This window comes from Pan paniscus, chromosome 10 (assembly GCF_029289425.2).
Source record: "Pan paniscus chromosome 10, NHGRI_mPanPan1-v2.0_pri, whole genome shotgun sequence".
In the NCBI taxonomy this organism is placed as follows: domain Eukaryota; kingdom Metazoa; phylum Chordata; class Mammalia; order Primates; family Hominidae; genus Pan; species Pan paniscus.
Genome location: NC_073259.2, coordinates 93,305,066 through 93,329,560, shown reverse-complemented (window position 1 = coordinate 93,329,560; position 24,495 = coordinate 93,305,066). Strand labels below are relative to the sequence as shown.

The following is a 24,495-nucleotide window of genomic DNA, read 5'->3' as shown; positions in this document are numbered from 1 at the left end:
GCCGAGCAGCCCGGACTCTGAGGATGGTGAGGCCAAGCCCAGCTGTGGTGGGCATGCTGATGGGTTTGAGAGTTTCCACCTTCTGCGGGGGTCTTAGCTGACCCACGCCTCTTTGGTGAGACCTTCTTCGAGACCTGACCAGGCCTCAGCCAGAGAGTAACAATCAGGGAGGGCTGTGCACCCCGGAGCTGCTCCTTAGCGTTGCGCGAAAGGCAGGGTCGGCCTTAAGCACCCAGATCCGACCGGCGGATCCCGAGCAGATCAGCTGGCAGCAGCAGCCTTGCTCGCCCGGCCAAAGTCCAACCCAGACTGTTCTCCCAAGGAGGCGCACAAGCTTAGTTCACGTGGCGCAGCGCTCAGTGTGGCCTTGAGCGCGCACTCAGATTCAGGCAAGTGGACACTATTCCTGGGACTAACTAGCTTCTGCTGTATTATTATTACTCTCTCCAGAGCAGTGCTGCAAGAACCAACTGCAGATTGTTAAATTTCAGGGGAGCAAGGTCAAAGAAAAGCACTAGGGACTGAGCTTCAGCAGGAAGCCAGGCTGCGTCGGGCCACAGGAACTCCAAACCAGACAACCTGGCATTCTGAGGTCAGGCCCAGGGGGAGAGAGTGAGGTGTCGGAAGAAGCCATTGAAACGCTCTTCTTAAAGTGTCCTGTAGCATCCCGACCTTGCGTGAGCAGTAGCGTCAGCTCTGCGTTCTTTGGACACTTTCTAGCGGGCTCCCGGGCAGCCTTGTGGAAACGTTGAGTGTTGCGTTATTCACTCACTCCTGTTGGGTTAGCCATTTTCGATTCTTTCCTATCCCCTTCGGTACCTTCTTATCTTCAGGTATCCTGAAAGTCTGACTTTCTCTACTAAACACGGGAAAGATAAGAAAATGGTCGTTTAATATGTTTTACAAAAATTCACAGCAGCAAGAACAACACCTATTGCTGACTTGAGGAAATATACAAACTAGTTATCAACCAAGTTATCTTGTAGAGCTCTGTCAGCTTGTTTATAAATATATGTCTTAAAAGCCCTAAATTTCCGGAAAAACATTAGGTGTCTTTTAAATGAAAGACATGTGATACAAGTTCTAGGATACTTGTATGCCAATAAAGGTCCAACTCATAGAGAAAAGTACAGCGTAGCCGAGGACAAGAGCTGTCTAGTAAACCCGTTTCTGCCCCATTACCAAAACTCACTTTTGATGGTAATGGTTGAAGGGGTGGGGTGTAAGGTGTCACCAAACCAACATAATATCCCTGGAGCTTCCTGGAAACGCAAATATACTACACAGAATCCCGTGTGTTTTGTGACATGTAACCACATGTGCCCATAACAGAGGAAACAGCTAATGGCAAACTCCCTTAACGAATGTTTAATCTGCAGTTTTTGGCAAGAAGCTGGGTATTTGGTTGCCAACAGCTGCATTATATGAATTTTGAGAGGTTGAGATTGAGTTTATGGTTATGACACAGCTCTAGAGATAGGGGCATTAATAATACATTGAAAATAATACTAATCAAAACAATAATAATTCAATAATTTCTAAAAGTCACAAGAAGGGAGAAGAAATTACATTGGAGATGGTCTCACTTTCCCTGAGATCTACCTGGGCTTTTTCCACCAATGCTTTGAGGATAGCCTTCTTGGAAATTGGCCACAGTACTTTGATAAATGCTTTCAGCCATCCAGATCCAGCTTGGCTCCTACCACCACAGCTTTTAAAAGTCCTCCTCAATTCCAGCAAGTCAGCTTGGCCCAGGCCTCAGGGGCAAGTGTGTTCTGAGGGGTAATCAGCTCACTATATATATATATATATATATATATATATATATATATATATACACATACACATACATATACATACATATATATATATATATGATCCAGTTTATTAGGTCAGGTTCTAGTTGGGGTTTTATCTCCTGGGGCCTCAGCCCATCAACCCCAGGCATCAGTTTTCTTCTTTACCCACTTATTTTGCCTTTGAGAGTATTGTTCATCTTTTTCCATATTCAGGATATAAACCCAGGATTCAGCTTTCCTTCTTTTATGTCAGTCAAGATATCTAACTAGAATAAGCTGCTGTGCATCCTTTTCTGATTTGCTTCCTTCAGATCTGAACTTTCTGGATGGGCACTAACACTTGCAGGAAGTGGTGGGGTGAGAGAGGGGGTAGGAGAGCAACAGAGGTGGGGAGTAATTGATTTCTTTTAAAACCTAACAGAATTTAGGACATCCTAGGATTTCAGCACTTTTGGATCTTCACTGCGTATTGATGCTTCTTCACATCTTCTTGATGGGGATGAGGAGCAGTGCCTGCAGGTGAGGTGTAGGGCGGGGATCAGGAGGAATAATGAGGGTTAACAAGGCTATTACAGATTCAAGTCTCAGCCTCTCTGAAAAACTTTCTCCTCTAGTAATTGAGATGTGTTGGAGCAAACTAGATCATTCCTCTGGCACCATGGGATCCTAACAGAGAGGGGGAAGCTATTTTGTGAAGATAAAGATGACTGATGCTACCATTTGAAGTGACATCTAATATTATTCCTGCGACCAGTTTGTTGTTGTTGTTAGGTGGCAGCTCTCCCAAACAGTGATTTGGGATATTTTTTAAAGTATTTTTTTTTAGTTCCCATTTAGAGCCTAGAATTAAAATAATCAAAGAAGTTAAAATTATTAGAAAGTCCATTGAAATGAGTATTTGACCCTCCCCCACCCCCAAAGTAGTGCTTTATTAGAAAGTAAAATTCAGATAAAGGATTCGCAGGTTAAGGCATCTTGACTCATTTTACTAAAAAAGAAAAAAAAAAACCTCACAGACTAAAAGCTGCTTTTAAAGCCAGTCATCCCTTTGAAAATATGTTTTGGGAAATGAAAAAAATATTTACATATGCAGCATTAAAGCAGTGGTAGAATAAATGTATAGACCACTCTAGTTTCTTCTGATTTCGACTTATTGAGAGAAATGTCACACTTACATACTAATAGTGGGAATGTCAAGATAGGATTGCTAGGATTTTAGTCTTAGCACTTCCTTTTTGCAGTGAGAGTTTGAGGCTTATTGTAAGTAGAGCAAGGAAAAAAATGTGTGCTGAATCAGGCGAACTATGCCAAATGTAGAAGAGCAATGGTCTGAAGAGGGGAGGAGCTGGTGGAGAGAAACTTTCATGAAAAAGTACTAAAATAATTGAATGTCATGTAGCATGGCAAGATGCCAGGTGGCCTCGTGTTTTTGTGTGCTCTACTGCTGTTTTCCCTCCCTGCCTTCATCTTCAGCCTTCCCACAGCTCTGCAGACATAACAGATACTGAAATATATTTTGCATCAAAGCAGCTCAAGAGGTTTTCATCAAAATAAAAATATTTGGACACACAAAGAAATATTTAGGCTTTTCTTTAAAATATATGCCCAATCCACCATCATCTACTCCAGAAAACACACCTACAGACAAAAGTGTAACTTTGTGACATTTTTGAAGTTTCTGCCTTTAAAAAAAATTACACAGATGTTAATCAATATTGTAAGTCTTTAAAGTATGCTGCTGCAAAGCTGTCCAGTATGATGAATTAAATTTTTACACTTATTGTAATAATATTATTAAATGTTTTGGTGTTTCATAAACTTCTGGTTTTTCAAAAAGTGATACTTGTTTCTGAATACCAATGTGTTTCAATAATAGTTTTTCACACAGTTGCATTTTCTTAAAAGAGAGAGAAATAAACTTCTGTTCTCCTAAAGGATCCAATTTAAATGTAAAAATACAGTATGACTCCTTGACGTTGGTGCAAATATCTTGATTTATCTAGCATATGTGTGCACATTACAATAGACATTGTTTGCTTTTACTATAAAAATGTATTTTATTCCAAACTTTAAAAATAATTTATCTGCAATAATCTAGTCACCTTTATTTCTTTCTATGGCTGTCGTCATTTTTCCAGGAAGTTCTGAACATAATAAAGACCGTTAACGCTAGACTTCCTCTATGACACATATAGAAGTGCATAAGTAAGTTAAACTGTATTCAATTCATAGACTGGTATTTCACTATCAAACTATTAATCATGTCTCTAAAACGTTTTTCCACTATTTTGTTTGATAAGTGAATTGTTAAACTTCTACTCGATATATTTAAATACATTTTTTTTCCTGCTGAGTTACTAGGTATGTCTGAAAGACAGGGCTGCTTATTTTCAAAAAGATGTGCGTGTGTATTCACTCCTTGAGCTTTCCCATTTCAGGGAAAGACTTCCTTAAAGAAAAATCTCAGTAAAGATAACTGAGACAAAATCATGGATATTTCTCCTTTGGACTGGAATTATGCAACGTAAATGTGAAGTCCGTGGTCATTAATCAAACCCGACCAGAGTATAGCCAATATACAAAATCAAAGAGAGTCGAAGGAGTGAGGTAGATTGGCCTCCCGTAAGTTCTCCACCTACTGTGCCCCTTCCGTGCCCATTGATACCTTTTATATCAGGACAAGAGGCTAGGGTTTGGACCCCAAGGTGTTGAGCTTAGAATGCATCTCATTGTGGCCATGAAAACGTCTCGAAATCTAGCTTATCCTCTGTCATGGTGTTTTATAAGTTCAACAGAAAGAGGAAAAACACAAACACATTTATTACATCAAGGATTATTCAGAGAGAAAAAAAGAGGGAGGAGAGAGCGCCAACCCCTTTATTTCGAAAATCATCAAAGAACTTTAGAGAAAGGTAAAGATTAATATTCACTCCTTTTTTCCTCCCAACCTGTCTTGCCTATCCCGAGCAACACAGATTTCTGAAGCGAATTTTGATGAGTTTTAAATACTATCTGTCGTAATGAGAGTTTCGGAACAAAAAGCTCTCTGTGGCTCGCAAAAGGGAAGCCGAGCTTGTGGGACACCCCTCCTAGGGGTGCAGGACCAAGGGCTGCAAGCGGTGTCCCCGATCGCGCTGAACCACTTCCCAAAGCCTGCGCCCTCGCCCAGCGACAGCTGTAGACAGACATCTCGTTAGCCCTTTCTGATCAGGAACTGTGAACAGGTTGTGTGCGCAGCAAATTTTTGGAGGCAAATTGGTGCACCCCATTGCCTGGGTGGACCGCCGCTTGGTGCGCACCTCGGTGAAGGACCACCCTCCTGGCTCCCGGCCTGGAGGGAGCCATGAGCGACTGCCGTGCGGGACGTCTGGAATGAGGACCGGCTCTCCACTTCAACCAAGTGGGCGAAGTCCCTTACAATCAAGAACAACTCTGTGGTTAAACGCGCATAGGTGGAGGAGTCTCTATTCTGAGCAAAGAGAATGAAGTTTCGCTTCCCATGGAAACTTAAAAGAGCCTCGACGACGAATATGGAAAGGAGTTAGTGGTTAACCGATTTGATGCTAACATTTCATCAGTTGTGCTTTCACCCCTTTAAAGTTTAACCCTTGGAAAAACAGCATATTTTAAGCTTTCCATCCAAATATTGATGTTGGCAAATGGATCATCTAGCCGTCCCTTGGTAAGGACAGTGCCCTTTTTGTTTCACATGTTGGCAATCAGAATTAATCCATATCACAAAATGCGGCAGATTTCGACTTTAGTCAAGAGACATGTAACTCTCTGACAGTAAAAAGAGCACGCCTGCACACACACACAAACGTGGGGGGACAAATTGGGGGTGGGGGGAGCGCCCGAAAGTAGCTCATACCTCACTTTTAACTACCTGTCCTCAACAAGTAATGATCCACTCCCCCGATTAAAAAAAAAAAAAAAAAAAAAGCCAGGTTTCAGCCTGACTGCCAATATTTTCAATGCCAGGCCACGGTAATGTCTCTTCTTAAGATCTTGTTCCACACAGTAAAAAATTCTTAACCTTTACTGGATATTTTATGTCCTTTTTATTAAACAAAGTTGATGCATTACCTCTAGCAGGGTGGCGCCCTGGGCATCCGAAGACCTCTGTTGAAAAGCCTCAGAGACCTCATGGGATTACATCATCTTTCAGTTTCCAACATCAGATGCCCCCAAATGGACCCTCGTTATAAAATCCTAAAAAAATTAAACACTTTCTTACCTTCACACTTGCTCTCTCAGTTCACAAAACTTCATGAACGCACAATTTATTAATACAGTTCAAATATAATAAGCAATTAAAATGTTTCCTGCCATTCCACTAAACAAGTATTTTTAAGTTACCAAAAGAAAAAAAAAAGGCTTTAAAGAATACATTTATTTCCACTTCTTTGTGAGGTTTCAAACACTTTTTGCAATATTAAAATTACTATAAACTAAGTATTTAAAAAGGACTTTAATTTTAAAAAGGACTTGTTTTGGGTTCATTTCTGATTAATATTCTTGAAATTTTTTATTTTACACTGTATTTGATTCATATATGCTATTTTTGGGGAGAGGTATACAGCCACTCTTTTGCCACATTAGGAATTGCTTAATAATTGAATTGAGTTGAATTAAGCAAAATCTAAATAATCAATTACTCTGTTTTGAGTACAAATGCCCTTTAATCTTGCATTCTTTTTTAGGTTAATAAAACTTTGAATATTTAGCTTAAAACTTAAAAAGAAATATAAATATTGGCAAAATAAATTAAAGAAACTTTACTAATTTTTGCTTTTATGAAATAAAGTAGATCTATATGTACTGTTTCATTTAAGGTATATTAGCTTCTTTGGGCATCTCTAACTACTGGATCACAGTTGAGGCAAACCATATAGGATATAAAAGTGTCTCTATGGTACGTCATGCAACTATTTAGTTCTAGAGGTGAACACCATGGAATCCTGTAAATCACTTTAAAAAATTTCTTCAGGTATCATCCATTAAAGGTGTACCTTTATCCAATATTTTCACCAAAAACTTAAATATATATATTTTGTACTTACTGTGTTTTACAAATTATGCATTCCTAGGATGGCCATCTAAATCTTTAGAATACCACAACAATTGGGATGCAGATATTTTGGGCAAAGGTAGGATGATAGGATTAAATTAATGGATGCAAACCCAAAATTGCAAATTAAAGTTAAAAAATATAGAGAAGAAAAACAAAGCTTATGGGGTTCAAACAATAAAGCTCTGAGGATATTTTTGAGTCTACAGCGTGACTTAGTTGCTAAGGAAGCTTAAAAAAATTAGCTTATATTACATTAACAGAAATGAAGCAGTCACACATCAAGGAAGACCAGATCTTCAAAATACACTGAAATATGAAGAAATCTAGAGAATTAAGAAGAGCTCTGGAAACTATTTTTATAGAGAAAGAATAATAATATGAAGCTATTTTGTGTACTGTGGCTGAGGCAAAAAGGATTTGTAAACCACATCATATTAAAGAATGGTTGTAAGAAAGACTTAGTGAATTTTAGCTAAGACATAAGAAAGAGTGATTAAATTTGTTCAGTTTTGCCCCAGTGGTGGAACTAAGTGGATTGACTTGAGTTAGAATTTTTTTTTTCATGTAAAAGACTAACTTTCTAACATTGAAATTTCCCTATAACTAAAGTGGCTGATTCTCAAAATTTCACATTCAGTTGCACTGAACAACGTGTGTTACAGGGTTAAACCTGTCATGCAAGTCTCTTTCTAATCAAAGCTTCCAAACGACATCTTTAATGCTCACAATAGTTTACATATCTGAAGTTTGTTCACAAATATGTTATAGTACTACTATTTCTTAAATTAGGATTAATTTTCTCTAAGAGGAAGAAAATAACTCCTTATATTTTGCCTTAAGCTGAAATTAAAGACTAAACTTAGAACACGAGTGTCTTCCGTCAAATAACTATTGTATCATTCTAGCCTATGTTTTCATTATACAGATAAGCAAGTTTGGCTAACTGGTTACACACTTGTATCATAATGTGTATTTATGCATATCTATTTCATCTATAACACCAAAAATGTAATAATGTAGAGACTACTTTCAGACTCACTGGGGTTACGTCCAGCTCTACCACTCGCTGGCTGTGGGATGCTGAGAATCTGATTCAGTGTTATCTTCTATCAAATGAAGGCTATTTATCTCCAAGGGTAGGAGTAAATATAAAGAAAGTTAATGTATCTAAAGCATTTAGAACAGTGCCTGGTCATAAAATAAGCACTATGTGTTTGTTGTTGTTATATATTTTAAAATTCAGATTGTGAGATCATTTACTAAGGATTATGGACATAGAAAAAATAATTAACAAATGGTGCTGTGCAATGAAAAGTGACTTAAAAAGCAGAAACAGATTCAACTATTTACATTAAGAATATGAAGTATATAATTATGATTGTTAGAAGATGGAAAGAAAGAAAATGGATCACATATGAGAAATAAATTTCTGTGAAGTTGCTAGGTCCTGAGGTGTGTGTACTGCATTAAGGTAAGTGTGTTTACCCCAAAGTACTATTCAGTTAGGCTATAAACATAGGTATTGCCTCTAACATAAATTTTCCATGATTTTTGTGACTCAGGAGATGGGGATCCTACTCCTAACTCTGTCATTAACAATCTGTATAACCTAAAACAAGTACAGTTACCTTTTAAAGTCTCAGCTTCTCCTGTTAAAATATTCCAATTGTAAGACTATGTATTTTTAAAAGTTTATTAGAAATATAATTCTTATCAATTAAACTATATGGTCTCTAAGATGCTGCTATGAGTGGACATGATCCTCCAAAATTCATTATGGTGAAACTCTAATCCTCCATGTGATGGTACTTGGAGATGGGGCCTTTAGGAGGTAATAACGTTAGATTAGGTCATGAAGGTGGGGTCCTCATGATGGGATTAATCACCTTGAAAGGGGATGAAGAGATACAAGATCTTTCTCCCAGATATGTGAAGATATAGTAAGAAGACGGCTTTCTTTAACCAAGAGGAAGGCCCTAATCAAGAACCCACGAATACTGACACCCTGATCTCAGAATTCCAGCCTCCAGAACTGTGAAAAATAAATATTTGTTATTTAAGCCATCAAGTCTATGGTATTCTGTAACAGGAGCCCGAGCTGTCTAAGATAGAAAGGCATTCCAATTCTTTGATTCTAATGTATTCCAGATAAATAATCTTAGAAATTCTAGCTTTTTCCAGCCAATACTAGACTTAGAGGACTCATCATAGTGCTCCTGAAGGCCTCAAGGAACTCAATCCCTTGAGTAGATTAGCTTGTTCAGGAAATCACTGTCTATATCAATATTCTTGTGAGGAAAGTATTTACAAATGGTTCTACCAATGTCTATACTTGGAAGCAGATTCACTGAGATTTAAGAGGAATCAGCACATGTAAAATCAACTATCAACAGAATGAAATGCCAATACCTCTGTAGATCAAGTTTTCTTGCACTTAATAATACTTATAAATTGATATACCCATTAAGTAGAGACTTCAGTGTAGGTAACTTGATTGTTGTAGCTTCATATTTGAATTAAATTACCATTTCCCCTAACCATGTCTAATTTTATTTCAAAATATACCAATAATTATTGGAATGAACATTATCTGAGAATGCTATTGCCTTCCTATTTTGAAAACCATCACGTAGCAGTTTTCCACCTAGAGATTATACAAATACCCTGAAGCCTATAGATTGGACAGGTATCAGGGTAGTTGATCCAATCCTGTTTCCCACTCACATTTTCCACTAATTTCCGGTATCTCACCAAACTATCTCAGTTCTGTCCAATAATCCAGTCCTTGGTTTGTTCTACTCTCCATTACCTGGATACATTATTGTGATCTGTCTCCAGGTATTTATTTAGGCTGTATTCTTCACTTAAAATGCTTTCGTTAATTCATCCTTCAATGTCAGTTAAATAGAATCTGAAAACACCTGCTCCCTGTCCATTATGATTAGAAACCAATCCTTCCTACCTCCAAAACATTTTTTTAATCCCCTTTAGGATACTAAACTATAAGTTCCTTATAGTGTTGTTTATTGGATCTAGGTCAATACTTTAAAAATAGTTTATGAAGATAAGAAAACAAAAAAGTTTTTTATTCTCAATAGAAAATATAATTGCACAGTTTAAACACTGAATAAGATTAACAACGAAACAAAACAAAGTGGTGGATATCCTTCTCTTTGTCTCCCTAGAAAGACAACTAGCCAATATTTCCCTTTAAAGGGAAAGGGATGAAAATGTAGCTACATAGTTACAGATGTTAATAATCTAAAACCACCTTATTTTATGTATTTTATTTTTCTTTAGGACATATAATTTAAGGGGCTAATACAGCTAAAATTTTCTCCTGTAGGACAATGTCCTCATAATTCTATTTAATAAAAGGTATATATTAAATTATTCTACCAATTTATTTTACAGAGAATATGGGTCACTCTAATCAATTATCTGGCATCCACTTTGGGATCCTGGTGGTGGAAACATTTTCTGGGTGTATTTTTGAGTATAGAGCATTGCATAAGGAGTCCTGGTGTTGACATTCCCACCTATTTTCTAGAAATGCATCTTGTACTTGCCATGTGAAAAAATAAGTTAACATGCTATTAGAAATTTATACCTTTTACATTTCCAAAGATTCTACACACTTACAATGGAAGAGGCTTAAGATTGATGTATTTAAAACATTGAGTTCTACTTCCATTTCAAGACAAATCTAGAGGAATCAGGTCTCAAAGTTTTTCTTTGAAAAATTTCCCATCATTTCATGGAAATATTTCCCATCATTTCATGGAAATATTTCCTAAATATGGTATGTCGAATTGATCCAATTTTAATCTGCTTAGCGTATTTTTGGTTTAATTTTGGAATATTGTTCTGGAAAGGTTTACTGTATCAAGTTGGTATTTGCTGAATGTTTATGAAAATCAAGATATTAGGCCAGGGGCTTCTCATTATACTTTGTCACTTGACGCTATTGAGTTATACATTAATCTGAACTTAATGGTAAGGAAACAGGCTCAGAGAGTTTGTCACTTGTTCAAGATGCCCATCAGAGCAAGGATTGGAACACAGCACAATCAGATTACAAAAAACAAAAGTTCTTTTCACTTCCTTCCATATGTCTCACACCATAATATGTGCTTAGCAGAACAAAATTGTTGTGCTTATTTCTTACTTTGTCTATGTATCACACTGAGTTATTCTAAGCACTGGTTTTATTTTGAAGTTAACAGAAAATCCATGGTTGGATCAAATTTGAATAATGTGGAGAAAGATGAGAAGGAGATTCACCCTTACTAAGTCTCCTTGTAATTTTCTACTGATACATGAGCTTTGGTAGAGATCTCTTGAATCCAATAACTTTGGGAGAAAACCTCACATCCATATGAAAGTTTAAAGTATTAATTTAGCATTTATTATTTTATTTGTAACATGTATTAACATTTACTAATAGCTACATACTTATAGATGTTAATCTAAAATTACTTTATTTTTATGCATTTTTGTTTCTTTAAAACATGTAATTTTAGGGGCTAACATGGCTAAAATTTTCTCGTGTAAGACAATGTCCTCATAATTCCTTTAAATAAAAGGTATCTGTTGGATATATTAGATTAAATAAAATACAGTATTAAATTAAGTTTACCAATTTATTTTTACATTTCTAATGTGACTGTTAAAAATGTAAAATTACATACATGGCTCACATCATACTTACATTGGACAATGCTGATCTAGATCTATCCTTTGGGGGTCATAAAAATAGTTTGAAAGTTTCTATTATAGCGTTTGTGGGAGAAAATTACTTTTCAGACGTATTTATTTTAAAAAATAGTTTTACATTTACTCATCTGGTTATCACTGGCAGCTGCATTCAGGCCTCCACAAGGAAATTATGAACTTGAAGTGCTTTCTCACCTCTGCTCTTGCAATATAAATGTGGTTATAACAACACTTCCTAAAATGTAGGAGTGCTATGCAGATTATATTCATCACTAATGGCAAATATAACCATGAAATGTAAGGAGAACTTTTCCTGTTGCACTACTAATTGAATTGGCTCACTTTTCTCAAAAGCTTCAAAGAATCTTCCTGTAGCACCTTGGCTTGTTATTGCCTTACAGCAAAGACTACTAGCAAGTAAGTTCTCACTCACTCTAACCTCCTACTGCTACAGCAGACATTGGCAGTTGTGACACTCTTCCATGCTGCCTTATGCATTGTTCTGTACTGAAATCTAATGAAGCCTCATGATCCTTTCCTACAGGTGGCTATTCCAGATCCACTAGAGAGGGCTCTCGAAACTTACTTGCTCCCTTGCCCTGAAGTGCTGACAGGGATGTGAATTATAGAGAAGTCACATGAAGCGTTTCAGTTTAACTTTTGGTTTGGGTAAAATTCTGGTTCCCAGTAATGTAGATGATCTGCATATTTGAAAAGGAAGTGTAAGTGGTTGTCAGGAAGTGCCACATAAAACATAATCATATGATTCTTGGAAGTTATAAATGCATTATACTTGTTTTTATCTTTCAAATATATTCACTTACGTGACTGCTGTTGGCTCTTATATTTTGTGTCTTTTAGATTAAAACTGGATTTATGACCCAACAGGATGTCAAATATAATATGGCTCTCATTACAAGAATCCATCCATATCACAGTGCAAATTGTGCTATTTGAATAATTAATAACTCTATGTAAAACCTGATATGAAATAGATTACAAGTCAGGGGCTAATCCTATTTCTTACAACAAGTATTTTAATAACATAAAAGACTTTATCCTGACTTTGTAAGATGGTCTTTGATTAAAAACAAATAAGTACAGGAAATGAAGGGTTAAATTCAATTATGCCACTTTAAAGTCTAGAACCACAATGGAGGGTTATTTCCACTTTTTATTTCATAATATTCACTATGTTTAGCAGAATCCAAGTTCTCTTGTTTTATAAACTAGGATTTGTGTGCCCTGTTTTGTGTAGTCTCTGTGTCTCCTAATATCTTACCAATTATTTTCTGCATAAAACACCCTTTCTATATTATTTTACACAACAGCTTCAAGGTTAGTGTCGTCCAACAGAAATATGTTAACCATATATAAAATTTGAATTTTTTAGTACTTACATTGAAAAAATTAAAAAGAAACAAGATATTATTTTAATTAATATAACATTATTGGGCAATTCTGTATTTTTATATGAAATCTCTGAAATCTGATATGAATTTTACACTTACACTTTATCTCAGCTGAGATTAGCCATATTTTAAGTACATCCTAATCACAATTGTCTAGTGGCTAATGTGTTGCACAGCAAGGTCTAGATTATGGTTCTTTCAGTGCTCGGAAAGGGCCTTTCTCTGAATTTCACAATAATTAGAGCAAAACAACTCCATCTAGGTAAGTAAAAATATCATGGCAGATAATAGATTTCATTGTATACTGAAAAGAAGAATAGAATTACATCTCATATTAGTGACTAGTTAGAAATTAGATTTGACAAATGCAATTCCATAGACCCCTTAGGGGTCTTCTTCCCCTAAATTAAAATATATTAATTATAACTCATTTTGCTCTCAGTGCAGTCATAAAAGCCATAAATACAGATGATGAATAATTAGCTACATGATAAATAATAATGAATACTACTTTAAGGACATCACTATGTTTCTCTTTCCTAGGAAACCTATTACAGCTACTTTTATTATAGCATACTAGGGTAAAATATAATCAAAATATATCATAAATGTTTAATGTTATTTGTCTAAACTTCATGTCAGTATTACACAGACACAGTATTACACATGTCAGTATACACACAAATATATTGTTGGTGGATTGGACCTTGGGACGGGGCTATCTCCATAAACCAACGTAGTTGATTCTCATCAAAATATTCTGAAATCTCCAAACACCCCCCACCTAGCACTTCTACCAAGCTTTTTGTGATTAGCTATTCATTTTACCATTCTTACTAGCTAGCAGTGATGATAAGTGTTACATCAGTGGGATGGGGTATTTACAGAAAGGTGAGAATTAAATTTGTAAGGGGTTGGGGATAGGATATAGAGCACAGGAGAGGACAAAAAGTCATTGTGGGTCACATGTTTGAATAGTAACATTGCCTAGGTCCATCACTGTTAGTCCAAAATTCAGTGCCAACTAAGTGAAGAGAAAGGCTCATATTTTTACCTCCCTGAATCTTAAAAACAAATATTAGTTATAATGTTGACTCAAGGAAACAGGAGAAAGACTATTTCTTGGTTTGATTTCTTTCATGTTTTATCCAATTTTTTTAAATTTCAGTTTAATTTTTCTATTTCCATCAACATGAATAAAGTAGTGCTACAAAATGATAAGTTTGAGCATTGAAAGAATTTTTTAAAGATAATGTCAAGGCTGAACACAATAAACAGCACTATAAAAAACTTCCAGTTTCACACCATAATTAGGAAAGTATTTTATTGACATATATATCAATCATTACCTACAAATTTAGGAGCATCAGCACCATTCATCATCCTCAAAGTTAATATTATGAAACAATTACACAGTTTACAGAATAAGGAAATTATAGATTAAAGCTGATCTTGATGTAGTTCCAACTATACATGGAGTGGAAATTCTAGGACACCACATATGAATCTACATCTTCTTTATTGATTGACAGCTCAAGTCTCATTAACGTTTCTATCTCAATCAAGTTAAAAGAGATTTATAGGTTTGCAATGCAATAGGGATCCAAAAGTAGATGGGGGATACAAATTAATACAAGTATCTCTACATCACTTCAGTCATCTTTAGATGAAATATTTTAATAAAATACAGGAAAAACAAAAAAAACTAAAGTTCACTGGATGCTATTATTGAGCAACACAGCTATAGAAAGTAACTGAAATACTATGAATTTAGCTTTATGAAAAAAGTTCCAGACTCGGGAGAGTAACAGCTCAATGAGAATTAAGTGTAAACACAGCATTTTGTAAATTTACTAAGATAGGGTAGAACATTAATCACACAACAGTAAGACTTTAATAAAATGGGTCTGTAATTTTAGAAAATAGGTTAATATTACAAAATGGTAAGTTGAACTTTGAAAAAGTACTTTTAAATGACAATTTTAAGGTACCTTAATGAAAAATTAAAATGATAAAGTATTTCTTGAATTAGTATAATAATGTTAATGAACCAAAATTAGCATCTACCTCTATAAATAAGGGTAATAAACATCTGACATTACAGATAAAATATCCAATTATCCAATTGGTAATTACTTAAATTTCTATTTTAATTTAAACTGACTATACATTTTATCATTACTCTCTAATCTATTTAAGATAATTTAAAATTAAAAAATAAAGGCCTTTGTCACTGTTTATTTTCAGTTATTCCATGTATTAATTTATCTTTGAAATACTCAAGTACAATAATCTAATAGAATAAAGTTTATTAATATATTAATCATTATTGCTACATTAAACAGCATCAGTAAGACAGTTACATTCTCTTTTATGTGTATAGCATTAATATTTATTATTGGTAACAAAAGCTATCTTGAATACATGTGTCATAAAAATTAAAACTAAAAAAACTGGATATGCAAGTTCCATTACAATATCTCAAGAATTTTCTGGAGGCCATTCCACATGAACACAGGAAGAAATGCAAAACTACATTTTACAGATGAGAAATAAGATAGCTCCACTAGAAAACAAACTTGTGAAATACGTATAATAAACCAAATTAAATATAGGACTCTAAAACCTTGTATCCAATTGGTAACATGACTAGATATCCAGACTTCATGAAACAGTTTGCCACGTGTTTTGAATGCTGAAGCCTTAAGGATTAGTTGGAAATGTTCGCCTTCTTTTTGCCACTTCCCCATCCACCACTGAGTTGTACAGGATTGTCTCGGAATGATATACGTTCTTTTTTAGAAGGTCTTGTATTTGTTATTATTGGCGATATTGGTATTCCCTTAACTGAACAACCTAGACAGTGATATTAAATATACACTTTCACTGAATATGAACCAAATACATTATATTTTAAAGTAAGAAATATATTTAAGTCAAAAACATGCAGTTGAAAAGTCTATGATCTTCGAGTTTAACAGACGTATCTTTGTTGAGCTTATTTTTGTTTACAAAGTAATACTGTATAATCAAGATTGGTATAAAATGTGTTTAGGTTAAATAGAGGGAGGGTACTAAAAATATTAAATAGATATAATGGTTTCCTTCTATCAACAGATTCAAATATCGTTGGTGTTTCACAACTATAAAATGATAAATCTTCTTAGTTTTAAGGTACTTATATTTGTTTATATTTTCATAGTTTAAATTGCTATCATTATTTATATTATTATAATAAAACATGTTAACATTTGTCTTATAAATAGTCCGGTTGAATGAAGGTCTTTTTCAGAAAAAGGAGTTTTTGGTAAAGTGGAAAGTACATTAGATCTAGAATATCAAGATATTCATGAATTTTACTTTGGCTACCTAAAATAGAGCTTTGTGACTCTGGACAGGTAACAGTCTTTCTGAGTACCAGTTTTATAAATGAGAGAAATAATATATGCACATCAGGATTATTGTGAAGACTGCCTTTCTGATTATGTTGTAAGTGGTAGTAAGATCAGTGAGACTGCTTTGTACACAGGTGCCATAAAATGGAAGAAATTATTATTTATATATAATAAAAACTTTGAGAGGTTAAAAACAATAGACCTAAGAATAGTTCGTGGATTCAGAATGTTTACTCAGTAAGACCCCAGGATGCCATATCAAGAATACTATTAAAGAATTATGGCCTGGCGCAGTGGCTTACGCCTGTAGTCCCAGCACTGGGAGACCGAGGCTGGCGGATCACTTGAGGTCAGGAGTTCGAGACCAGCCTGACCAACATGGCGATACCCTGTCTCTATCAAAAACACAAAATTAGCCGGGCGTGGTGGCGCATGCCTGTAATCCCGGCTACTCGGAAGGCTGAGGCAGGGTAATCGCTTGAACCTGGGAGGCGGAGGGTTGCGGTGAGCCGAGATCGTGCCATTGCACTCCAGCCTGGGCAACATGAGCCAAACTCCGTCTCAAAAATAAATAAATAAATAAATAAATAAAATAAACAAAAAAATAAAAATTATGATCCTCTGCTTTAAATCCCCTTAGGATTAAGCAAGAGCACAGGGCTGTATCTGTGGGGAAAGGGTTTGGAGGTAGCAGAGTGAGGCATTCCAGGGCTTCCTCAGTACTGGCTTGAGGCAAAGGTTGAAACTACATGATTCTCATTGTGATGCTTTCGTGCTTAAGTAAGGTTAGAAAAAAAAAAAATAGAATGTTTTTTGAGATTAATACTTTTCCAACTAAAATTTTAAATATTTAAAAAATATAAATTCAAATAGAAGAGTCAGCAAACGTTAGGCCATTTGAGGAAATTGGTCTGTAATTTCAAATTTGATGCAACATGATGGTGAATATTGATTGTAAATGTTCATTTTATGTTTAAAAGCTCTTTAAATACAGAATACTGAATTTTGGTTTTTAATCTTAAAATTATGATTAGCAAAACAAATTCAAAGGAGTTAATGAACCTCCATACAGGGAATATATTTTACTTTTATTCCACCAAGAGAACAGCACTAAAAAGCAGGGATAAAGTTAAAGGCTAATGATTAAGTACAGGACATGCAGGATACAATAGAGACTAATGCTCATGTCTACAGACACTAGTCTGTAACGGAGCTAGAGACAGATCATGGCTCAGGAATTTAGAGACCTTCATGGTTGGCACTTGTGAAGGCAAATCTCAGTAGAGAGACTAACAACTGAGAGAGATGCCAACTGAAGTTGACTTCCATGTGTTAGCCAGATTCATTCTACGCTGAGCTACTCTCTATGAATCAGTCAGCAGTCCTTCAAGAAAGTGCAAGAACTCTTTCAAGCAACAGAAATATTACTAAGCATAGAAGCAAGAGTTTCTTAGATGATAAACTATTGGCCTAAAATGCATTAAGAAAGTGTCTTAAAAACCTATCCTCCTTCTACTTACTATTTATACATTGGAAACCTATAGCTTGATATTTTTTCCCAGATAACAGAATGGAATGTCTACTTTGGTCCATTTTAAAAAACAATAAAAGTAATAGTAAACCCTCATCTTGCCTCAGCAGTAAAAATTGTTTGTAAATATAACTGTTGCCTGGATACCGAATATGTATTTATGAGAATACATTAAATAGGGAGAATGCTGGGGCCACGGGTGGAGGTAGAGGGAGAAGGGTGTCTGAGTAATGAACTAATGAAGTAACTTTACAATTTTGATATATTTATTTAAGATAAAAAAGAGATTAATAAAACAGTAAGCAGATTTTCACAAATGACTAATACATTTTGTTCCACTACAGTAAGCTAAGTCAAGTGCCTTCCAAGCATTATTCAAGGTAATAAGTAGAAGTAAGTATGTATTTTAAAATTTAATTCAATAATATAATTTCTCATTAGTTAATATTCTTGATAAAACTATCTTAGTATAAAGATGTCTTCAGGGCTTTCTTCATTTTATTTATTTTTTGATACAGTGTTTCATAGTCACCCAGGCTGGAGTGCAGTGTATTAATTGAATCTCAGCTCACCAAAGCCTCCACATGCTGGGCTCAAGTGATCCTCTCATCTCAACTCAGCCTTCCCAGAAGCTGGGACTAAAGGCATGCAAAGGGTTTTATTCTTAATATAAGCTTTTTTTTTTTTTTAACCAACATGAAAAGTAACATGTAAGGAGGGTAGTACTTTTGGTATAAAGTATTGAAACACATATAGATAATTTCATATGCTTCTAAAATATTTCAAAATGAAATAGACTGAATTGCATTAAAGCCCAGCTTTTCTTTAGATCAAACTTTTATTCTTAACAGTGTTTCTACATTTTAAGGGACTTTTCTATTGACAGAAATTTACCATATGGTACATTTCCCCCCAATATTATTATGTTGTATTTGAAGCTGCTGATGAATCTTTAAATCTTTTTGTACTTACTCACAACGTAAATCTATATTTTAAAAACAGTTTGTAAACTTTCCATTGCTTGGTATAATTCCTTAAGCAAATAATAATTACAATTCAAAAAGCACATTGTGTAATATTACAAGACAGGTTTATAGCAGTTTTGAAGTGGAATGAAAATGCTATAGAAAATGAGTCTTTAACAAACACTTAAGTGAATATATAATGTTTTGTCAAAACAATATTTTAGGTGTGATTAAAAGCTTGAGTTGTATTGTTCTGCTATGTGTAAAGTAACAATTTGAGCAGTAATCTATATAGCTTATTCTCTCATTGCATTTAGTGAGAGTTTTTTGTTATCATATAAATTCCCAAATCACTACATATATAGAGAATAAATTGAGGAGCAAAATAACACATCTCTGAGAGAATCACATATTGGCATTCATTGCAAAGTCATTACTTTGTCCTATGATTACTCCAGAAATGAAAAAACATAAAAAGAAGCAATTTAATATGGTCAATGTATAATCATACTAAAATTACCCATATGAAAATAAAATAGCAAGAGACTCTGGCCTCAAAATATTGATATTGGAGCTAAACCTACTGATGGACTCCTAGAACAAAAATATGTACGACTAACAAATCTTTGACAATTGTTTTCCCTTTTCTGCAACATTATTGTTATAGATTTTATGTTTAACAACAATCTGCTGCTTATTTGCAGGTGAGCATATAAATCAACTCATCAATTGCTTATACAAGTGCTGAAACTATGTCTTGATGACTATGCTCTATTTTTCAAGAAGTCACTTCTTTGCTACATAATCTGTGTTCTGCTCAAGATTTGTTCTGGTCCTTTAAATATTTTATTGTTAAATCCTTGGTTCTTTAAAAAATGTCAAGGTCTATATATATGTTGTGTTTTGATAAGTAATTTAATATGTAAAATGCTTTGAATGACTCTCCTGGTATGTATAAAAAACCGTTTAACAGGTCAAAATAGGAATTTCATGATGTATAGTAATACGTCATTGAATTTTCATTGATATACCCAACATTATGTGTCTGGATATAGAAATTATTTCAAAATCCTTTCCATATTTTATTACTTAACAGCAGATACAGCATAAGTAAAGCATGGAGAAAAAAAATTAAACATTTTAATGAAAGTGACCAGAACCAATTTTTAGCAGCAAAGCGTTTACATCAATTTAAGTGCTGTGAATGAGTTACGTTGCGCAAATTTGGGGTTGAGGTAGATATTACAATATTCAAATAACAGTTGCTTTGTAAGGTCACTGCTGTGTCCAAGCTTGAATTATAATAATCATTTATAGTGAACTTTAAGTAGATAAAGTCTAACACTGAAAATAAAAAATAAATATTGAACAGGTTGTTTATACCATATTTGGATTTCCTCAACGTAATATTGTGATTTTTCTTGTTTTTGAGATTGCTTTTTACCTTTTCAGTGAATAAAAGTATTGTTGTACATTATAAAAAATTAATAAAACTTTTGTTTCTCCAAATCCCAATTGAACCATGACACATTTATTCTTCTTACTCATATAAATTTAAGTGGCATATAAATACGAAAATCACTTATGTTTGGTACTCTTGATAGTCACAAAAATATCCACAGTATTTGTTACTAGCATTATTACTGGTGTTAATAATCAAAATGTTTTTAAAAAAAAATGTGAGTAACACATTTTTTGTCTGTGTATATTTATTTTGAAAAAACAATTCAGAATGACTGTAAAAGCTAATACATATCACATTGGGTTGGGAATCTCATTTTGATAAATGCATAGTTTTTTTAACTCATGTATTTTGCCTGTTTATTTACCTTTTATAATATCTACCATGCATATTTTACATTTGAATCTCTGAGGCTGCCTTATAATATGCACTGTTTTCCCAGGTTTTATTTTTAACATACCAGTGTGTTGATTTTTTCTTAAAGATGCCATGTGGCTGTGTTTGCAAAATGATGGCTGGAATGTGGCGCTACAAATGTGGTGCTAAAAAAAAAGTCTTCACTAAATTCTGTCATTCTTACATTGTTTTCATACTTTTTTCTTGGAGGGTTTTTCAAATTCTTTGAGTGAGTGGTTTCTAGTTATAAAATCTAAAAGGGTTTTGTGATTTGTTTCAGAACTAGATTGACTTCCTCATGTGGCCTGTAAATTAACTAAAACCCATCTTTCCATTGATAACTACCCCATGTAATGCTAGTTATTGTGGTTTTCTGGTTTCCCACTGAAATAGTTGATACCTATTGGGTGTTTAAACTTTTAAATTGACTGGATAATCAAAAGTGTAATCCAATAAGCAGTTAAGAATGCAATTTAACAATCCATAAGCTATCTAGGTCCCACATTTTCTACTGCACACAGTTCTAAAAGGAATTCTGGAAATCAGGTCATATAAGTCCTGTTTATTTTGTTAGTTTGGGAAAGGTCTATTCCCAAACTCCACAATCATTTTTTATTTTTTAATGTCCTCTTCAGGGCTCTATTCAGTTTCATTATATTTACAACAAAGCGTCTACAAATATTTCTAATTAAAGAACAATGGCATAAGTGACGCTTATAGTTGAGAGCATCTTTTTTATGGATCTGGATGGATATGCATGTTCCTTTGAAACCAGTCTTTATATATATATATTATATATATATTTATATAATATATATTATATATATATATTTATATATTTATATAATATATAAGATATATTTATATATTATATATAATATATATTATATGTATATATATTACATTTCAGCCTCTAATTATCTTCTCTCACCCAATATTTCCCAAATTAATTTTGCCAAAGTATATTTTTAGCAAAATAGGAATTTTAAGTGAATTCCAAAATGCTTATTATTGAGCTATTTATTTTAGAATATAAACATTTAAAACTCAAATTAGATTTTCAAGATCACTTTTAGTCTTTGAAAAATTTAATTTAAAATCTTTCTTCTATTTACATATTCATTCAACACGTATTTCTTTCAATGGAACTTTCCTGTTAATTTTCTTCTGTGAGCCACATAATGTTAGAAACTGTCATACTGTAGTTGCTATTTGACTCTATTTTCTTAATTTCATCTTTACCATCTTCATATGGAACTTGTATAAAACAAATACTTATTTCCACATTCCCAGATAGTGAAGACTTGTGAATAGATCTCCCAAAAATTTTTCATGGAAACTTTCATTATTCATTTTCATACTTATTAGTTCTTAGCAGGGAGACATTTGGCAACAATAAACATAACTAGCCTGAGGATTTATTATGTTATTTCACTCCAGTTTCATTCATTCGACAAATGCATTTCATATTTAACCATATCCATTTATTTTTGCACATTAGCTAGTGTGAAAAATTGGTTTGAAAGAAAAAAAATAACAAAAATACAAGTCAAACAATTTAAGAAAGAAAATGATCATATAAATGGATAAGAACTAAAATATTACAGTTGGAAACATCATGCTTTACTGTATTATCAATAGAGCATGCATGAATCCTGTCGTCAAAAAATGTTAAATTTTTAACAAAGAATAAACGTAGCTAACATATGTACAACTAGTTCTCTTACAAAATACAGATGAAATTTGTCTTTTTCTGGATAATGTCAACTGCTGTTGAAACTAGCTACTGTCTTAGCTCCGTAAACATCATTCTGTAGTTACTAATAACTGTGATATTTAACTGTGCCTGGAATAATTGTTGACTCATTTAACTGTCTTAGAATGTTGTTACTTAGGATCGTAACAAGTTGTTAAAAGACAGTAAATCAATAACTATTATGTGTTTACTCTTCTAAAAAGTAGATTTTAAAATTAATCCATATTACATGAGTCCACTAACCATGTAAATATGCTCTTGGTGTAACAGCAATTAATTTTCATCTTCTAGGTCTAGTCAGTAGACTATTTTAAGGGTTTAAGTGTTAATGTTTTTCTGTAATTAATTGTCCAGGTTCAGGAACAAAATATCAACACCTAAAAAATTTGTGTCTTAAAGTTCCTGGCCAAAAATTTCAGTCCAAGAATCAGATTTAATGGTTTAAACAATAATTTAAAAGACTCTTAAAATATAAATTTTTACATTGCTAGAGAATAACTCTTGCTGACCATAAAGTGATAACAATAATAAAAATAATTCCATGAGATGTGGCTATAAGTTCATTACTGATATATTACTTCAAGTTGAATAGTTGAGATAAAAAGCAAAAGAGGATTTTAAAAGACCCAGATTTCATTATGTATGGAACAAAAATGTTTAAATTGGCCACAGTTATTTATAAGATATTACCATTTTATTGTTTTTATATGAGGAAAAAGATAAATCTAGAGTGGGATTGAAGTTTTAATATTTTAATAGGAAATATGAAAGTCAATGTTGACTTCTCCTGTGAAACTGTGCAACAATTGACATAGATAGTGGATATCAGGCAATTATTTTATTAGAAGAGTTTATAAGTAGAATGGCATCACTTACAAATTTGCCAGTTAATTAACAGTATTACTGTAATTCACATATTTTAAATTTTCTTATTTTGCATTTAATAATTACATTTTTATCATCAAATCTACTGGAGTTATAGTAGAGTATTATGTGCTTATTGCCCATATTTCCTCATTATCCATTTGCTCTTCAGCAATATATATTACCTGGAAATAAGGCCGATGAAACTAAAAATGAATAAAAGGCATCAGTGAAAAACAATACTATTTTCAATTCATAAGTTAGAAGAGAAAGATTTCTATATATAAAAAATTATATATATACATATAACTCCAACATGATTTTTCTAATTTAAAAATTTTATCAAAAGGTTTATTCACACTTTCATGTCCTTTACTTATCTTGCTAAATTTCTGTTCACTCCTCAAGTTCTTTGTAAATTTGACATTACCAGAAGTTCTGGAGTTATTCAAAGAATATTCATATTTGAATGATTTTGATTATATTACATGAACACATATTTTAATAAAACATTAATGAGTAGTGACTACTTTGAACCTTGCAAAAATAGACTGAGAATACTAGAGACTTCTAAATGACATTTTCTCTAAGATGGTGTCTGAGGAAAATACATCAGAAATATATAACTATTTGAATTTTGTAAAGGCCATGTACAAGTAAAATTAATATGCTAGTTAATTAGTGGAGAGATGAAACAAAACTAAATTTCTTCTTTTTTATATATAGTTGCAGTCTATATTAAAAAACATGCAAGCAAGGACATGATAAAACATAACTTTTGCTCACTTTTTCAACACTATATGCAGTAGAAAATTAAGGTAAATGTGAAATGTTTCTAACATCCAGTGTAGAAATAATTTATTTGTAAATTTCAGTTATGAAATCTAAGGGACCAGTAGGAAGTAGCAGAGCTCCCAAAATGTTCAAAATGCTAGTTAAACATCATGGAGCTTTGGAAAAACTTTTTTCAAAGCAGATGTATTAGTCTGTTCTCACATTGCTGTAAAGCAATACCTGAGACTGCATAATTTATGAAGAAAAGAGGTTTAATTGGCTCATGGTTCTGCAGGCTGTACAGGAAGCATGATGGCATCTGCTGAGCTTCTTGAGGCCTCCCCAGAAGCT

At 33.6% G+C, this 24,495-nt stretch overlaps 1 protein-coding gene across 6 annotated transcripts in view; it reads right to left on the bottom strand.

The window, feature by feature from the left end:
• Positions 1–14,317: 14,317 nt before the first annotated feature.
• LRRIQ1 (leucine rich repeats and IQ motif containing 1) overlaps positions 14,318–24,495 on the bottom strand; it is a 229,911-nt gene continuing 219,733 nt past the window's right edge. For all 6 annotated transcript variants that reach the window (XM_055095956.1, XM_055095957.1, XM_055095960.1 and 3 more), the window contains one exon: positions 14,318–15,857. In XM_055095956.1, coding sequence (XP_054951931.1) covers positions 15,712–15,857 — 146 coding nt within the window. In that variant the 3' untranslated portion in view covers positions 14,318–15,711. The remainder of the gene's footprint in view (positions 15,858–24,495) is intronic.